The 19574-nt window shown below is 34.8% G+C and overlaps 2 protein-coding genes across 2 annotated transcripts; both read left to right on the top strand.

Annotated features, from left to right (window-relative positions):
* Positions 1 to 702: 702 nt before the first annotated feature.
* Positions 703 to 7706, top strand: SPON2 (spondin 2). The gene is made up of 6 exons (XM_075499563.1): positions 703 to 1227; positions 2027 to 2252; positions 2611 to 2834; positions 3103 to 3294; positions 4366 to 4540; positions 6781 to 7706. Exons 1-6 carry the CDS (start codon positions 1060 to 1062, stop codon positions 6957 to 6959), a joined length of 1164 nt encoding a protein of 387 aa, XP_075355678.1. The 5' UTR covers positions 703 to 1059; the 3' UTR covers positions 6960 to 7706.
* Positions 7707 to 13514: 5808 nt separating this feature from the next.
* On the top strand, positions 13515 to 18906 carry LOC142408584 (transmembrane emp24 domain-containing protein 11-like). The gene is made up of 5 exons (XM_075499152.1): positions 13515 to 13644; positions 14535 to 14635; positions 15378 to 15503; positions 17748 to 17894; positions 18757 to 18906. The coding sequence occupies exons 1-5, from the start codon at positions 13515 to 13517 to the stop codon at positions 18904 to 18906; spliced, it is 654 nt and encodes a 217-aa protein (XP_075355267.1).
* Positions 18907 to 19574: the final 668 nt, after the last annotated feature.

The following is a 19574-nucleotide window of genomic DNA, read 5'->3' as shown; positions in this document are numbered from 1 at the left end:
ACTGGTTGTTTGGTAACCCTCTCCTGGCAGACAATAGCGTGTCACTTAAGCTATATACCTATGATGGCCTGGGAGTTTCATCTGAAAAATAACTGGGTTTTTTTTCCATATGCGGTACCATCATATTAGAGATCTGTGGAAGTACTTAAGTGACATTCCTCACAATTTCAAAAGAAGACTCTAAGAAAGACTTGCTTCATGGTTCACTGTAAACTTTTGAACTTAACTTCCTTTGCTGATCAGCCTTTGTTAACCTTATAGGCATGCATAAAGACCTTGTTTTCCCTTATATGAAAGGTGGTGGGGAAAATAATTTAAAATAAATATTAAACATTATTTCTTAATTGGGTCACTGTATTATGCATAATTTTTCATAGACAATTTAAATAATTTTACTGATGTAAATATATGTACTGTGCTACAGAGGATGTATGATTTAACTGTAATAATAAGATTTTTATTTGGGGTTTTTACTCTGAAGACAGCTAAGAAAAATCTCAGAGCTTCCCAAAACCACTCTTTCCAAAGAAACCACAATGTTACAGAGCCCTTTCATCATCCAGCATACGGTACTGTAGAACACAAAAATATACACTGTACTACTTTAAATTAATTCATATTTGCAGGAGACACAGTCTGTGTGAGTATGTGCAATTATGAAATGTAACTTTTTTTTCCTCTTGACTTTTTTAGCTGCCTCACCCCTTTTATTTGAACACATACATATGGTGTGTGAGAGTGAGCAAGCTCTCTGTAAATGTTTGGAAGGAGCATCTGTCAGACAATAAAACTCACAAGAAAACATGCTTCTCATTTAAAGTGTATTCACTAGAACTATTTCAGCGTTGGAATCAGTTCATTTGTATAGCTTGGAGGCATTAATAAGAGCAGAGAACTGTAAAGGCACCAGAAAACTCGAACTGTTACGAAGAATCCAAGGTATTTTTTTAAAGCATTTCGTCTATTCGGCATCACAGTCTTCTGATAGGAAACTGAATCAGTTGACAGACAGGAAACCTCTGATAGTCCATCCAAAAAGATTGCAAACAAGAAGATGGCATGCTTTTTGCAAACCTGGAAAGTCTAAAGATTACAATAATTGTTGGACCAAAGGGACCCTCTTCAGGCATAAATAGCAAGACTCCTACTGTCTTCTCTTGCAGACCAACTCAGCTGCCAGCAAAAGCAGGTGCTCTCCCCCTACCAGTGCTCCAGAGGAAATATTTAGTGAGTATTCACAGCTCTTTTTACAAATTAATATATTATTAGCATTTTAGTTGTATTTGTATAGTTTTCTCAAAGGACAAAATCATTTAAAAATAAGTTTTTAAGGCTGTTATTTTAAACAATTGCTGGAGTTCAACAGTCTGATTCAATTACCATATTAATTTAAAACCAAAATTTTCACAACCTATGACAGCAACTTTTTAAAAATATTTTTTTTTAACAACTGTGTAGCTTAAACAATCTGAAGCAATTACAATGTATTTTTTAATGCACAAGCTATGTCAGCAAAGTAATTTATATAAATATGACATTTATTTGACTTTAAATGTTATGCCATAAAAAAGCCTTTGTAGAACACAAATTTAAAATAAATCATTTCTTTTGGCAAAGTAACCTGCAATTTAATCTTTAGAAGAATAAATATACCACTAATGTTTTCCACAGAAACAGTTGCTACTCTAATTAATTCAAGATGTGACTCTAATAAGATTTCAAAAGAAAATCAGAAACAGATTTTTCTCAGAGGTAGTACTATGGACAAGGTTAAGATATTTTTATTTTCATTAGAAACACTTGTCCCAGGTAGAGTTACAGATTTGTAGTATATAGCATGGAAATATCAAATCTGAAAGCATTATAATAATGTTTTTAGAAGCATAACAATTTTTAGTGTTTCAGATATATGTTTTCTTTTTCATTATAACTTATGGTACATTACATTTTATTAGGTAACTGTTATTCAATTTTTAGTTTAGAGTGACTAATATGGCTAACATATTTTTTTCTTTTTGTGTGGAAGGGAATGGAAAACCTGATGTTTGCCTACCGCTCCTGTAAAGTTATCTGGACATTACTTGTAACTATACTAGGTTATGCCAGCAGCTTGCCTGTGGGTGATGATTCTATTTGCACAGCAGAGGAACTTGCTAAGTACACCATAATCTTCACAGGGAAATGGAGTCAGACAGCTTTCCCTAAGCAATATCCACTTTACAGGCCCCCAGCACAGTGGTCATCAATGCTAGGTAAGTGAAGTATGTGCAGTTTTAAGAACAGATAAATCTCTTGACCGCTGTAATCTTTTTTCTTCTTAGTAGTCAATTTCAAGATAATTAATGAAAAAGGAAAAAAATGGCCAAAGTTATTAAGAATGAAACGCAGAAATTGAAGTATCCACAATGCTTTCAAAAATCTGCAACTGTTTTCAATTGACTTCTGTTTTCATTGGCTGCAGCTGAAATAAACAGTGATAAGCCAAATGTTTTAGTGTTCACTCATTTTTATGCACAATTTTTTTAACCTCAGAAATAAAACGGAGAAATTGAGGAAATAGGGACAATCTAAACCAGACTTTTAAGTCATGCCATGTATTCACTCAAATAGGTGTTACTCATAGTTCTGACTACAGCATGTGGAAAAAAAATGAATATGCCAGCAATGGTGTACGTGATTTTGCTGAAAAGGGTGAAGCATGGGTATTAATGAAAGAAATAGAAGAAGCTGGAGAGAAAATTCAGAGTGTACATGGAATCTTCTCTGCTCCTGCCATTTCCAGTGGTATAGGACAAACCTCCACGGAATTAGAAGTGCATTCAAGACATCCCTTAGTAAGTAAATGAACATATTAATTTTAAAAGTTCATTGTATGTCACTAGCACACAAAATTAAATATTTGAGTTCTCACTTGTAAGAACAACATAATGCAAATCATTACTAAAAAGCATGTCACACTGCAGGGAGCATTGTACAGGTTATATAAAGTAGAAGAGCTTAATGACATTTCTTTTAAAAATTCTAAGTTAAAATTACTATGAGCAGGACTGAAGCATTTCAAAATAATTAATGCAATCCTGATGGATCATTTTGTTTCATTAGGTTTCATTTGTTGTACGAATTGTTCCAAGCCCTGACTGGTTTGTGGGTATTGACAGCCTAAATCTCTGTGAAGGAGACCACTGGATGGAAGAAGTATCAGTAGATCTATTTCCATACGATGCTGGAACTGATAGTGGTTTCACATTTTCCTCCCCAAACTTTGCCACTATTCCACAGGACACAGTTACAGAGGTAGGTGTATATACATAGTTTAGAACTTCATACCTATATGTTTTGAGTCCTCCCTTTAAAAGATAACTATCCTATGACTACACAATAAACTCTTGTGAAACTGATTTCAGTATTTGAGACTGCTGATGCTCTCTATATATGGATTTATTACATAGCTGATAACCCTACTGCTTTTGTTTATTTTCTGTATCTTTCAAGTTTATTAGGTAAATGCAGATGGTTCATGAAAATTTGGCTCTATATTTACAGAATTTTCTGTAAAAGCTGACTATTTTTAGATTATTTTTAACAATTCTTAAAACACCAGGAAAATAAAAACATTCAAAAAAGTCCTGGCATTACTAAATATGTATCTAAACAGGAAAATTCTTAGTAGTGAATACTGAAGTGGGGAGGAGTTTTCAGTTAAAAGCACTGCTGAAACCTGAAACTGTTACATTTGAGGGAAAGCAGCTAAGGGAAAGCAGAGAACTCCATTGGTACTGTGGGGACCCCACTTTCAATCTCTTTTGCTCGCTCGATACTCTATATGCCTCATACTTTGCTTTTGTCATTTAAGGGTGCTGGGGAACAGAGCATTTTGATTCAAATGTTTTGAATACTATAAGCATTCAGTCAGTCCTTTCTTTAAGGTCAGTTTTTCTAGGGCCAAATGCTGTGCTAATGAGTAATGAGAAAAGAAACAGTGGAAAACAACACATTTGGCCTCCTATATCTGTATGACAGCTGCTACAGCATACCTAATATTATTATTTAATACTCTTGTATTCTCCCTTCTAGTAACATCCACTTCTTCCCATCAAACCATTCCATACATTACTCTGTTTTCAGCATCTCCCACCGCAGTCCTCTATCCAAAGGTTGGCACAATTCATTGTGCTCAGTCTCAAAGCATTATGCATAAAAATTCTGGGATTAACAGCAGTAGTTGTGTGAATTGAGGTTCATAGAAACTTGTTATATGCATTTTACTTGCCAAAAAGTATTAGCATGATGTGTAAACATGATTTTACAGCTATCTTCTTATTAATACGATATAGTTTCTTTAAGGTTCCCCTTTTCATTTCACAGATCACTTGTTCCTCTCCAAGTCACCCAGCAAACTCATTTTATTATCCCAAGCTGAAAATTTTGCCACCTATCGCTCAAGTAACAATGGTGAAATTAAAGAAAAACCAGCTGGGTCTTCCTCTACCTTATCTTAATCTTCCAGCTAAAAGCAATGAAATAATAGACTCTGTCTCAGGTAAGCGATTAGTACATTGATATGCTCAATTCTGTTATTTCCATTCATTCAGAAAATATGTGGTAATCTGGCAGGTGATGTCAATGAAATAGGTGATTAGGCAGAATATTCTCTATCTGCATAAGAATAGTTTTCAGACTCACACATGGGAAATAAAACAAGGCAGTTGACATAAAAGAGAATCCCTGAAAGAACAAGGAAGAGATTTCATATTTGAGCTATGGTTCAAAGGTTTGGGTTATATACACAGTGAGGGTTACTCAAGCCTTAGCATCAGCATAGATCACTGAATTTTATGAGAAGTAAACATTTGACCAGAATCAGAGTTCCCAAATTCTTTGCAGCTTTGAAGTAAATACTCATCCTTAAGTTTTTACATGACAATGGAGCAAAAGAACTATTATTGTTGTCTCTTTCTGGGCCAGAGAGCTTGATAGTTATGTGCAATAAGAATTTATATAATTCAATTGATTTGGACATATTTGTGATAGAAACATACATCCTGATAAAAAAATAATGTTATCTCTCATTTTTCTTTTCTTAAAAATATTAGCTAATAACCTTGTTTAGGTAGGAAGACATACAAACTACGGAGTCAAGTCAGTCTTAAGGGTAATTGTCAAATCTCCAAATTAACGAATACTATATTTGCTCTAAGGGAAAGATAGCAGCTGGACAGTGTCCACCGAGATTTTCTCTTTATACTTTTCCAGTGGATTTTTACAAAGTATAAGAGGAAGGGTTAAGAATAAGAAGACTGACATCCTAAATACTATTTCAGAGACAGCAGTAGGCTAAATACCCAATGTATTCCTAGAATAGCTGCCATGTTCCAAGGAGACATTCTCCAGAATAAGTCTGAGGATTGTATGCCTCCAGCTCTGTGCTAAAGTCACCTCACAGTCACTAAAATAAAGCTCATTCCCTTCACAGCTAATAATGCATGATTTATACTTTCATAAATGCATTTCTCTATCAATTTATAGTGGTTTAATGTATTTCTATTAGTAAACAAGACATATGCAAAGTGAGTGCTACATATCTCATTTTCAGTCATATAGCTTTCCCACAACATTTGAAAGGAAGATTTGGCCCTCTTCAGGATATAAGTTCAAAACAATGCATTTAAAGGATGGTATTTAAAAAATAATTTTTAATCGTATATCCCCACTTTATTGTGTATTAACCAGTAAATCAGCCTGTTCAAAACGTATTCCAGAATCAAAAGGACAGATTTAATTACCAAACTGTGTCCCTCATTCCCACTAGAAACAGGGGAATAAATGATCACAACAGAAGTGGTGAATTCCACTGTAATACCAGAAATTTATACCAGAGGCCACAGGTTTAGTACAGCATTTAAAGCTGGTTTTGTGCACACCTTTTTCACCCACAAATGCAAATACACAGTTTTGATGCAATTTCCTGTGACAAGCAATATTTTCATTTAACCTGCTGAGGAATAATCACCTATATTTTTATGAGAGATATTTTCAATGGAAGTATACATTATGAAAAGTACTTTAGAGTTTCTGACATCTTTTCTTGCAGTAAATTAAAACTATATTGAAAACCCTTTTAGTATTAAAAAGCTTCTAGTGACAGAATATCTTTATTGGCAAAGGGAACTGTAGTGTACATACCAAACAATAGCAAAATGATTTAATGATTGAAAAAATGGGACTTTTCTTTATTTTTGAAGCAAATTGGAACAAAAGTTAAATGGAATTTGATATGAACAACTATAGGAACAATATCTATCTGCAAAGAAATATAAGTGTACCTAAATAAACCAGAGAAAAGCTTTAATCCTGGTGTTTTTAGTAAACCATGCAAAGGCAAATGAGTTATAAAATTGACAGTAAATGTTTTTTAATGCAATCTTTTGAATGTAATTATTTTAGGCATAGTTTTCTTTGATAGGAATTCTATATTTTCAATTCAATAAATAATATGCTGCACTACTGATACAGCACCTCAGACAGTCTCTAGACTGCAATAATAATAATAATAATAATAATAATAATAATAATAATAATAATAATAATACCAGTGTCGATGAGCTTAGGAGCTGAAAACAGACATTTTTATTTATGAGACAACATATGGATTTTATTAATATCACATGTATTTTGTATAATGACACTATTTGATCATCATTCCTTAATGCTTTGCCAACTATGTATTTGCCTTAAGTACAAATTTATGTAAAGTTACCTTTTTTTTGGTGTATATTGCAGAAACACCACTGGACTGTGAGGTTTCACAATGGTCTTCCTGGGGTCTCTGTAAAGGTCTTTGCAGAAAAACAGGAACCAAGATCAGAACTCGTTTTGTACTTCTTCAGCCTGCCAATAATGGAATGCCTTGTCCAAATCTGGATGAAGAAACATCATGTGAACCAGAGAATTGTGTCTGAAATAAAGAAAAGATAATAATTTAGATAATTTAAAAGTAGGATAAGTTTAACTAAATCTAAACTACATGTCAGTCAATGTTCCTTGTAATTCAGGTATGCTGCACTATTTTGCTGAAAAGGTGTATTAGATTGGTTTTGAAAGTTGTTGTTTAATATCAAGATTTTGGGGGGTTAAATTCCTAAAGTTTAGTATGGCAACAGTACGTGGTCATTCACAGACCAAAACCCCCCAAATAAATCCCTGCTATAAATATACTGTAAGTTCTTGGAGTACCCTCTAGTGGCAGAAAAGAAGACATTTGGAAGCGTTATACTTCACACATGTAAAAATCTTTCAATCACAAAATCTAAACTAATGACGTACTTAAATACTGTAATTTGTTGATCTACAGCTATTTATACCTAGAAATTAATTTTTTCTCTAAATTATATTATTATAATTTATTGGCATTTTTGTCGTCTTTCTAAACATGTTTAACATGCATTTCTTCAGAAACTACTTATATAAATCAGAGTGACCAGATGTTTGCAGTGTGGTTAAGGCAATAATATAACTAAGTGAACTTGTCTTGAGACTTATGAATACATGAAAATTCCTTTATTTTTCTTTTTTTCTCAAAAGTGAGAAGAATATCTGTCATGAGCACACTCGGCCAACAAAATTACTAGAAAAAAAATCAGAAGTGTGAATACTAGTAGAAAACCTCTGAACTTAATTAAAAGTGTTAGCTGACATTTAAAAACTGACTGATTGTTGGTGTGTGTCCCTCATGAGACAACTATCTCAAAGTTAACACTGCTGACCATAACATAAATTATATCTTTGTCTTTATATATGCAGTAAATGTGTCCCTGTTTCTTTAAATGTGTTTGCTGCTGTTTGTGTCATTGTAATCTTTTTACAGAGAAAACTTAGCAATGTTTTAATATTATCTAAAACTGAGGTATACACAGGATATAACAAAACACAATATGTCAGAAACTGTTCCTGAATGCAAGTTTTAATGCTCAAATAACTGATAAAATGAGTGTAACATACGGTTTATAAAGGCTTGTGGCTACCAGCTAGGAAAAGGATTTTGGAATAACACTGTTCAATAGAATATGTTTACAGTCAGCCCACAAAACTTTTACAGCGCACTGCAATTTTACAAATATACAGCACAGATATTAAAAAGGAGATGCTGATTTGAGTAGGTTCTTCTTGGAATATGCCAAATACCAGAAAATATATTATGTACTTAAAGGAGCACACTGTATTCTCTGTAGGGTTGAAACACTTAAAATGTTCTCTATATTTTTTTTCCAGGAGACAAATCCTGCAAAGACCCAAAGAAATTTGAAACTTTATCAGGCTAGACTAAGTTGGTCCTGCAAATGCTGATAAATGCACAGTTGTTAGAGCTAAGTATAGGAATTTCTACATCTTGCATTGTTTAGATTCCCACTGTTGCCTCATTTTCAAAATTGTTTCACTTACTCTTTCTATTATACCTATTTTTTCTCAGGTTCCACTGTTTCCATTCTGTAATGGAAATAGTCTTATTAGACTATCATTTTCATATTTTGTGTTTAGTTAATTTCTCCACCTTTTCAATTTTTTTCTTTCTTCTTTTTATATTAATTTTTACTCATTCTATGTTTTGTTTTCTGTTAAACTTATTTACTATATAATTACACAGTTATCACCATCTTAGAAAACTGAAGTATATGGAAGTATATATTTAAATATTCTTTGAGGACAGGAACTAATTTCAAATTGATTGATCAACTGGTGATAGACTAAACTCAATAAAGGTCTTGGGCAGAAATCAGATGCAAGTCAAAATTATGACTTAGGGAAAACAAACCCACAAACCACAAGGTATTCTTGGAGGAAGCTTCCTGGAAGTTCTCTAAACACTAGAGTTTTGCTTCTTCATGTGTCCAGAACAACTAAAGGGCTAGGTCCAGTAGAAGAATATCTGCATCTGTAATTGTATACATGACTCGAATCTAGGATTTCAGTCCTACAATATGTGATTTGATAGCAGAGCAGTCCCAGTGTTTACTCAAACTCCTGAAGCCAAAAGTTTCCCAAAGGACACTGAAGGAGAAGGGATGAGAGGAGGAGGTGGAGTAGAAAGGGAAGTGAATATGTAAAAGGCCAACACATTTCAGGAAACTCCAGTTATTGATAAATAATTTTTCTATTTTAGAGTGTTTACATACGTGAATACTCACTGCAGGTTCCTTCAAGCAGAAGATTCCTATCCAGTCCATTATCTGGATATGGGTTTTTTTGTAAGCAGTGATTTCAGGAGACCTTGGTAAATATGGCATTCTTTAAGGATGCCCTTGTGGCAGTATAATGTTTGGCCATATAGTTCCAGGTATTCACTTTGCAAACACCAGGGATGGAGACATTTCTTGGCAAGACTGTGGATACAGTGAGTTCTAGTGAAGCACATTCTAATGATGGAGCACATTTCTCGCAACATATCTTTATTAAACTGATTAGTGAGGTACATGATCCCTGTGTGCATATATGGCTAGGTCTTTGTAGCTTTTACTTTCAACACAGTCTTGGATTTGTCTTAAAAATTTTAGGACAGAAGGAAGAAAAATATAAAAGGGGTAGGGGAGGGGCCCCCTGCGTCCCGTTGGGGTGAAGAAACACAGAAAAGCTCTTCCTTCCTTTTTCCCTACATACAGTGTTACAGATGGCTGGCAGCCAAGATGCTGTGGTCCTAAATATATGAGATTTAGGGAAGGAAATAGGTAAATTAATTTCTGGGTTAAACTAATCTCAGAAAACACTTTGGGAGGAAACTGGAAATGGATTTGTAAAGAAAATTTTTTAGCAAGAATGTTTTGTAGGAAGAATCAGCTTTGATGCCTTGGCAGATATTCTTGCAGAATGGAAGACATGGTTAAAGGTAAGTGTAGCAGCAAAAAAAGTCACCATAGACGTGAACTGTGGTCCTACAAAAACCACAAACACCAAATTCATTTCCTATAGTGGAACAGGGTACCTTATTACTGAGAACAACTTGTCCAATACCTTAAGGAATTTAAGAACAGTTATCTGTGAACACATGAAAGCTCTTCCTATTATCTCCTAGTAGGTAGGAACGCCAGCTGAAGCTGTGTGTGCATTTATGCTTTTCTATGGGCCGTGGTTTCTCTGCAGACACCCAATACAGCACCTTGGTTGTTAATGACTAGGAAAAAAACAGGGTACTTTTGTAGGTAAGGCAGGATACAGGGAGGACTGATGTGATCTATGAACTGAACTGAACTGAAAAGCTCTCCCTGGTACCATAGCATACATGTTGGTTGTGTGAGCCTTAGGTGGACTAAAGGAGAGGACAGATATTTCATTCTATCAAACACTCCAAAATGACTGGGATGAATGCCCAGGGTGTGTGTGAAACAAACTCACTAACTGGAGTTTGAGGCCCTGTTCCATTTTGCTAAGTAAATATGTCTTCCCACAACTGAGGAGAAGCTGTATCAGAGGGCCAACTCTATACTATATACGTGTACTGTATAAATAGGCCAACTCTAACTGACCAAATTTTGTCCACTGAGCCTGCTATGAAATGTTGCAGGCAATTGTCAAAATGGCACAGGGTCTGCTGTTAAAGATCATTTTGGGGAGGGACAGTCTTGGATTCATTGAAAAATAGCTCTAATATCCTAGCCACACTGCCTAAGTTAAGCATGGTCACAGAAACTAACGTGTGCCTAACTTCTAGAATGGGAAGGAAAGCATTTGCCAGCCTTTCTGATCACTGAATGAGCACTGTCCCCATCAAGACATAACTAGAGTGTGAGCAAAAGGTCTGAGAGTACTTGATGGTATTGAAGGCAAAAAAGTCCATTCCATGATATTCCTAGTCCCAGGTGATTGAAATACGTTGGGAATATCTGATCTGTTATGAATGATGCAACATAATAAAGTAACTCAGACTATTCCATGACAATATTTAATGTGCTCAGAAAATAAATCTAACACTTGATACAGCAATTCTGAAGTCAGCCAAATCCTGTTTAATGGGATGTAGTATGCAGAAGTTGCATCCATAGTAATTTACAGGTACTGCGAATGCCTGAGACAAAAAAGCTCTCAATATGCTGCATGACAACCTGATCACCTGGAGGCTGACTTATTTTTGTTTGTTTGAACTCCAGCAGCCCTACTATGTTAGCATCTGCTAGCCAAAAGTACAGAAGTAACATGTCTGTCCCAACTGGTCTGGGCAGAGTGAAGGATAAAGTGGCATCCCCTTGTACATCTTGTGTTCTACCATTGGAACATAGAAATTTGGACACCTCAAGTAGTCAATGAAAAGCTAAAAGGATGATTGCTTAAGCAGCTCACAATCTGCAGACAAACCTATACTTCTTACAGGTATAGTATGGCATGAGAACTTATGCAGGTGCATGTCAGTCAAGATCTCCCTGTGCTGGAGGGGTAAGAGTCCAATTATATGATGAGATTCTGTACAAGCTAAAATTATTTCTGATGGGTAAATGTTAAAGCAGTAACGGAGTCCTAATATCACCCTTGAGACTCCTAAGGATTCAATGGCCATGAGATGTAATTTGTATCCCTCTATCCTTAACCATATAGAGTCAAAGAAAAAGAAGCAATGTTTAAGGAATCAATGCTCCTCATCTTTGACAATCTCTTTTATCAGTATAGGGATGTTGTATTTTGCTGGAGGTGAACTAATACTTGTGCTAGAACTTCTGTGAAGATAATTAATGCTGTGGAATGGAGTGAACTTATGATGGTTGTGAGCCTGTGTCAGTGTTAGGCAAAGACATTTTTTAGTGAGACGACTTTATAGATAACAGGTGCAGTGAAAGGCAATAAACCACCAGACGTGAAATAATCCAGTAAGAGTTACCATCCTGAAATTTTAGGAATTTAGATTACAGATATTGAGGATAAGTTGCTGTCCATCCTTCTTCCTTGGTACTAGGAAAATACATGTTCTTGTGTTATGATAGAGCCAATTCTACGGCTACCGGCACTAGCAGAATGCATCTCCTGCTAAAGCAGATTCTCAGAAGGGCTGCTCAGAAATGGATAGGAAGACCAACATAGTCTTATTTGCTAATAAATAGGTGTCACCAAATAACAGTAAGTGCAAATGGGACATTGTATGAGGAAATGGAAAGAAGAATTCAGAGGAGGTGTTAAACAATAAGGGAAAAGGGCTAGTCATGATCCTTCGGTGTGTGCATAGTGTTGAGGATACAACTTATGCAGCTGAGCATTTGACAGATATATAAAAACAAAACATAAAATAAAATCCAACTACCACCTTTTTAAGCAAAATAAATGCTGGTAAAATTCCAGCAAGGAGATGGTGGTTTCCCTGTCTATGGCACTGTGTCCCACCTATATGGCATGTGTGTGTGCAGTAGAGGTAGTTTATATCCCATACCCTGCAGTCAAGATGACAGAATTCTGAAGTGAACTAAGAGGTTCATCAAAGACACGTTCAAGGACATGACTGAACAATTTCATCTGCAAATGCCAGGTGCTGCTGAGGAACATGGCAGGGTTGGAAAGAGTCAGTGATCAAACTAGAATCAACAGGAGTGTAGGGAGCTTCTGAAGGGGAAAATGAGCTCAAAGGTGGCACCTCCCTACTGGAAATGATCCCATAGGTGGGTCCTCCTGGCTGGAAAATGACCATGTATCCTCTCACATTGGGGCCAGCCTTTCAGAGCAGTGATAGTTCATAGGACAAGGAACACTTGAGTGGTAACTGAGTTCATCATCAGGCATATAGATTGTTTGGTCTATATTAGTACAAAGGGTAATAATAAAAACCTCTATCATTATTTAATTTACACTATAACTTTCTTTAGAGAATTTATTAGGCAGTATCTAAAAGAAAGACATTCTTATGTAAAAAAATCTTATTCAGAAAGTGTTAATTTTATTATTTTTTTGCTGCTGTATCATATTCATTAGTGTTTCAGAGTCTTTTATTTTTCAAATTCTTTTGACTTTCTTCTTCATATTTCTTTCAGCCCTTTTATGTAGTCCTTATGGGTTTTGTACAGGTGTATACATATGTCCAATGATTTAGGTTGGAAATTACAGATTTCTTAATAAAACAGGAGTGAAGCACTGGAATAATCACCCAGAATAAATGTGAAATATAAATTAACAAGTTTATTTAAGTTGAAAATTGAGCAGTTTATGGAAAAAGATAGCCAATGTGGTTGCTTACAGTAATCTAGGGAACTGATCTCAAGTACCTGAGAGGTCCTTTCCACTTTCATGTTCTTCTATGTATATAGAATAAAATTTTAATCTAGATGCTGGGAAAGAAGAAAGATTTTACAAGTTGTCTTTTTCATGTTATCTCATTCTGCAGAACATACTGTAGTTATTTATAAATGTGTAACCACCAGCTGCCTTTTCTCACAGTTTTTTTTCTCCCTCAAAAATACACTGATAAGCAGCAAACAAGGAACAACCACAGGACTACACACATTTGTAAATAGTTATATTCAAAAGCAGTACAACTGGGATACATAAAAACCATGAAAAGCCAATTAACAGGATTTCTTATGAACTTTTGGATTTCTTTTTCACTTGCTTTATATTTTCACAGTGGAGAAAGAGAAGAGAAATGTATAATTGAAGATGTTCCCAGTGACACGTTGGTAATTGGTAGGTACCTGTCAATGCTATATGATGATCTAACCTATGCAATAATAAAGATAGCTTGTAATGTAACAGGAAAATCTATGATTGATAAATAGGGTAAAACCATGGTGATAAGAAAGAGGGCACGCTGAAAATAACTCCCTGCAGCAGGGGCTAGTCATAATGTCCTCACACACTGTGTGTATCCATCACATACAGAAATGCAGTTCCCAGAGTGCTTAACTGCCTAGACAGAGAAAAAGACTGTCTTCTAATTCTACTGCAGTGGAATTGCTGCTTCAATGTGTGCTTCTATACATTCTGGCTGATTTACTCATTCATACCAGAATTTCTGTAACATGGTTCTCCCCATATGAATGGGAGAGTTACTTTTTTGATTAACACTCGTCTGGAAAGAAGCAATTCAAGATGTACTAAAGTTCCATTTCACCTGGGATATCACAAGCACATTAAATTTGTCTGCAAGACTGTAAATGTAAGATTGAAAGGGAAGAGTAATAAATAATATAGAATCATCTTTTTTTATAAATAATGTGATAAATATGAAAGACAATCCTAAAAATGTAATTTGAATACAGCACACTTATGCTTTTGGAGGTCTCAGCATGCCTTCTGTATGCTAATCTTGCCAGGGCATTAGGAGTAATCAGAAAGTATTACATGTTAATCAACCATTTTTGTAGTATTCTAGAACATTTTCTAGTGTAGTAAAAATTTATTGCATTTCACACTGTTATAGTGCCCCCTGAGCAATTTTAATCATAAGCACATGAAATACATATATTGTTTTATTGTTAATCATTTATCTTTATATTTTTGCTGAAAAAGCAATAAAGATATTTAATATTAAGCTATGTTTTATTTAACATATTTTAATCTATGTTTTTATTCAGGGAATTACAAAGTACAACGCTGGGATATACATAAACAAGAATTTCTTGAATCTGCTCCTGGTTTGGGAATGTTTGTGACTGTCACAACTCCTTCTGCTGAGGTAAATAGGCTTTACGAATGTTTCTGTAGGATTTATGAGTTGACTTTCAGCACTGACAGGCAGCACTAAAAGTAGTGGGCGCTTTTGGGGAAAAAGAAAATCTACAGTCTACCAGCTAGTTCAGTATTTTGATGCTGAAAGGTATAACCAGCTTGTGATTTCTATCAAAGTAAATAGAAAAGACAATGTTTGATAATGACGTGTGTGGACAATTTTTGCATTACTACCGGATTTGGGAAACTGTGTCATTAAGAACAGTAAGTGACAACTGAGAATACAGGTTAGATTTAAAAAAATTGAAAATTCAGTAGTGAAGTAAAATGGTACAGAATGTACTTGAGCAGCAGAAAAGAAGGCTGATGATAAACTAAACTGCAAAAGTCAAGATTACCATGAGGCTGCATATAGCCATCAAGCATAGCAACTGCCTGCGTTGCCATGAGGTCCTGAGCTTTTTCAGCAATGGACAATTTATTTCTGTGCCTAGACAAGGTCTTAATTTTCAAACTTTAAATGCTTTAGAGAGCATTGGCTTTTGTACATTGCAGAAATCTATAGCATTTCAATGTTCACTGTGAGATAAAATTGTTTATTTTTCTCTAAATCTATTCTGAAATTCAGATAAATGTAATGATGTCAGGAGGTTAATTGATTTTTATATCCAATTCACAGTACTGGTTTTTGATTGTTTTATTGATATTCATAATGTACATACCCAACATACATAACATCTAAATTGCAGGTACTATTGTCAAAACTGTATGGGCCACAAGGAACATTTTCTTTTACATCCTATCTATCTGGGGAGCATGTTATCTGTTTACAGTCTAACTCCACAAGATTTGTGGCATTTGCAGGAAGCAAACTGGTAGGTGTATTTCTTAAATATTCTTTGTTGTAATAGTATCAATTGTTTACAAACTGCAGAGATTACAAACTCGACTAGAAGTTGGTCTAACTTCTAGCAGATAATTCAACATTTCCTAGTGATTAAAGAAGACAAACCTAGAATTATGAAGATGAAGAGATAAAAAGACTCTGTTCTGCTATTTAAGAAGTCAAGATGAAAGAGGCAAGACTAATAACTATAGAGTGACTTAATGTTTGTACAGTGCTTTGAATGTGAAAGATTCTGATCAATCAGAACAACTATTGGGTTCAAAAAGATAAATATGTAAGATTGACTGACACAAACACTTGTCATAAAGATATTCCATGTCTTCACTAACTTAGATTGAATTCCTAAAGAAAATTTAGCATTTTGATTTTTGAAAGATATTCAAATTAAAAATATATTAGCATACTCTATATTGTCTACTACCAACAAAGTTAGTCTTAATACAGATTTTGAGAAAAAAAAGAAGCCATCAGAGGTGATATCATGGCTCTAATCTATTTCAGCAAACAACTTCATAAACAGTGTTTTGAAAATTTTATCTATATGCCTCTTCTCAAAAGATAGTTGAACAGGTGAGAATTACTCTCTAGAGGTGCTTTTTTTTTTTTCCAGCTGACTGCAAAAGAGTTAGATAACCAGCCAGATATAAACATCTCGTAAATGTGTTAAGTGAGATAGGCCAAATTTCATTCTAGATCTATGCTTTGGGAACATGTAGATGACACAGAACCAAGAAGAGTTAACAATACTGAAGTGGTACTATTACACTGGAATAAGTAGGTGTTCTTATGGATCGATTTATGGAAATGAGGGGAAATTTAATCATACGAATTGTAAAAGCACTTAGGTTCTAATAATAAAAAAATTTGTGGAGCTCATCAACTAGAGAGGGTAAGGGGGATAAAGCATGGTTGGTCATAGTTAACTACACACCATGAATGTGATTCTGAGGATACACCAGGAGATTTTTATCTGGTATAGGTGGAGATGTATTAATATAATTTTACATGATGAATGCACCATGTACAGTTATGGTCATCCTATTAAAAGTAGTGAACAGGTGCAGGGAAGGGCAACGTTAATGGCACAAATATGAAATAGGGTGGTTTGTTTAGCCTAAGAACACAGAAGTAAAAAAGGAAAATATTGCTCTTTATATCTGCAAGAATAAAGATCACAAAAGGCAAAACATTCTTTAGGTAAGTTAAATCTTTATGTGGTCTTCTGTAAGAACCAGATGCAGTGGTGGTGATCTGAACTGCTCCAAACCAATGTTTAATAAATTAAAGGACAAAGGCTACCATAAGGTTGTGAGATGGATGTCTGGATGTTCAGTTAGCTAACTCTAAGAGAGCTGAAAGGAGATGTACTCTTCATTTGTGGTTGATGTCTGAATAGACCAAATTTCTATCGTGGTAATACCAAGCTCTAGGATTTCTGCAGATTATCTGTTTGGCTAAAACTTTTTTATTTTCTCTTAGGTACAAATTGGCTTCTAGGAGAACTTTCTCCTATTAGTTTTAGTAAACTTTTTCATTCATGCCAAAATAAATTGCACAATATTGCAAGTTGCATTATTCTTTCTTCTTTCTATGGGTCTATTGCTTGGCAGGTTTGGGGCATTTTTGCTATAGATCGTACAATAGCTTATAGGATATTAGAAGGTATTTCATACTGGGTAAACCATGTGAGGAGAGAGCAAAAAGATACCTTATGGATGGTTCTGCTTTAATACCTATTATAAACTGCAAATAATGATTCAGCTGGTCTCCTTCCAGTCTGATATTCCTCACTGTTAGTGGAGGAAACCTAGAAGTGCATCTACAAAAAGTGTCCTGCAGTACTACTGACGAATGTAATTTCTGCAATATTAGGATGGAATGTGAAATACAATGAGCAGTCCTAATGGTGCTTATTTTTCTAACTAGCTTGGACAAAGAACAGAAAACATTTTCATGGTGGTTGAATCAATACTAGCATAAAATAATGCCCTAACAGTAGTGAAGATTTTAAATTTGTATAATTAATTTAAAAATAAAATTAAGAAACATATTAAATATCCCACCTGATTCTAATTTTAGGAAGGAGTTCTATAAGCAATTAAAACTATTTTTCTATAATGAGCTTAAAGGGAAATTATCCATTGTTTCTTTTTTTCTAGGAATTTTGAAAACACAAAAGACACAGTAATGAGAATATTTTTTCTGTTTACAGCGTATCCATTTGGACATTAGAGTTGGAGAACATTTTTTGGATGAATCTGTTGTTCAAGCCAAAGACAAAGTGAATGAAGTTAACTTTAGACTAGAACATCTAATTGAGCAAATTCATCACATATCCAAAGAACAAAACTATGAAAGAGTATGTACGTTCACTAATGGAAATGTTAAAAATATTGTACATAGTCTTATTGATTTATAAAGTATTAATAGGTTTATTATTTAATTGCAGTGTTATTTTTAACTAACTCATAAAAATCTATTGGTATTTACCCAATATAGCCTACATTACCTTGCAAAATATTTTTAAGCTGAAACTTAAAAACTAATTAATCACTGTGAACTCATGCTTATAGCAACAGGTGTTATTTTAAAGCAGGAATTTCCAAATATAGTTTTCTTGGTCAGAGTCAGTAACAGCAGCTGAGCAGGTGGCGGGTACCGTTGCTGGTGATGTTGCCAGCTGTTGTTTCCATGCTGCTCTGTATGCATAAACTTTATTAGAGTGGATAAGGAAATGACTGAGTCTATATTTATATACCTCCATGCAGTTAGAAATAAAGCCCTCCTTCCAACAAGTGTACACCCGTTGTCTTCACTTTTCTATACGTATGCAGGCAGTCAGACTGTGTTTGAATATCAACCAGTTACCTAAAAAAAGAAATTTGCCTGCAAAAATGTTCTTGACTGCAGTATGAAAGTGACTGTAAACTAAAAAGGATTAAGCCTGTACTACTGGAGCATATTTAGCACAACATATATTTTGTGAACAAGGGAAAGCTCTGTTTGCCTTTCTGCTTCAGGATGCAGTGTGTCTGCTTCTTGGTTTTGATTTGTAAAGATATCCACCTTATGGATAAGAACAAACTTTCATTTTTATCAATATGAAAAAGGTGTTTGTTCACTACCATGCAGAAGAGGGATGCCTGTCTAGTTACCCAGTTAGCAGCATGAAACGTACAGATGCCAAAAGGTAATAATTATGCTTTTCCATTTTTCTTCAGGAGCGTGAAGAAAAATTTCGGAAGACAAGTGAGGAAACCAACAGCAATATTTTGTGGTGGGCTATTGTCCAAACACTAATCCTCATCTCTGTTGGAATCTGGCAAATCAAATCTCTCAGAGATTTCTTTATATCTAAGAAGCTTGTTTAAGTCTTATAAAGTAAATGCACAGATTTGAAAATTGCACACCATATAACACCTAACATCAAATGAAACCCTGTATCTAAGAGAAAATTGTTTATATGTAACTCTCAAGCTTCTCTCATCTTCTGCTCTGGTTTTTACTCTAACTCTGGTTTCTCCATCTATATCGCAGCCTCTGGCATCCCCTTACATTTTACTCCTTGAATCCCATCTTTTATCCGTTTCTTTTCCTCTGCAGATGTAAAGCTAAATCTAGAAGAAGGGTTCAATGACTAAGGCAACATTTAAGTTCAACTCAGGATTGTAACATCTAAAATAGAAATCTAAAAAAAGTTTCCTAATTTTTCAAAGTTCTCTACTGTCATGGTTTAACCCCGGTCGGCAACTAAGCACCACACAGCTGCTCACTCACTGCCCCCCTTCCCCCGGTGGGATGGGGGGGAGAATCGGAAGGGTAAGCAAGAAAACTCATTGGTTGAGATAAGAACAGTTTAATAATGTAATAATAATAACAATAACAATAATAATAATAACAACAACAACAAAATTATAAGGAAAAGATGAAAAAACAACAAAGAGAGAGAAAAATAAAACCCAAGGAAGACAAGTGATGCAAATGAAAACAATTGCTCACCACTAATTGACCGATGCCCAGCCAGTTCCAAAACAGTGGC

The sequence above is a fragment of the Mycteria americana genome, chromosome 4 (assembly GCF_035582795.1).
Source record: "Mycteria americana isolate JAX WOST 10 ecotype Jacksonville Zoo and Gardens chromosome 4, USCA_MyAme_1.0, whole genome shotgun sequence".
Lineage (NCBI taxonomy): Eukaryota > Metazoa > Chordata > Aves > Ciconiiformes > Ciconiidae > Mycteria > Mycteria americana.
Note: the sequence above shows the minus strand (reverse complement) of the source record. Positions and strands in the feature narration are given on the sequence as shown.

Coding starts and splice junctions, on each gene's coding strand:
- SPON2 (XM_075499563.1), top strand. CDS start 1,060: ATGCTTTTTGCAAACCTGGAAAGTCTAAAGATTACAATAATTGTTGGA. Junction 2,253..2,610: donor ACAGTGGTCATCAATGCTAG/GTAAGTGAAGTA, acceptor TCACTCAAATAG/GTGTTACTCATAGTTCTGAC. Junction 4,541..6,780: donor AATAATAGACTCTGTCTCAG/GTAAGCGATTAG, acceptor TGTATATTGCAG/AAACACCACTGGACTGTGAG.
- LOC142408584 (XM_075499152.1), top strand. CDS start 13,515: ATGAAAAGCCAATTAACAGGATTTCTTATGAACTTTTGGATTTCTTTT. Junction 13,645..14,534: donor CAGTGACACGTTGGTAATTG/GTAGGTACCTGT, acceptor GTTTTTATTCAG/GGAATTACAAAGTACAACGC. Junction 15,504..17,747: donor CATTTGCAGGAAGCAAACTG/GTAGGTGTATTT, acceptor TTCTGTTTACAG/CGTATCCATTTGGACATTAG.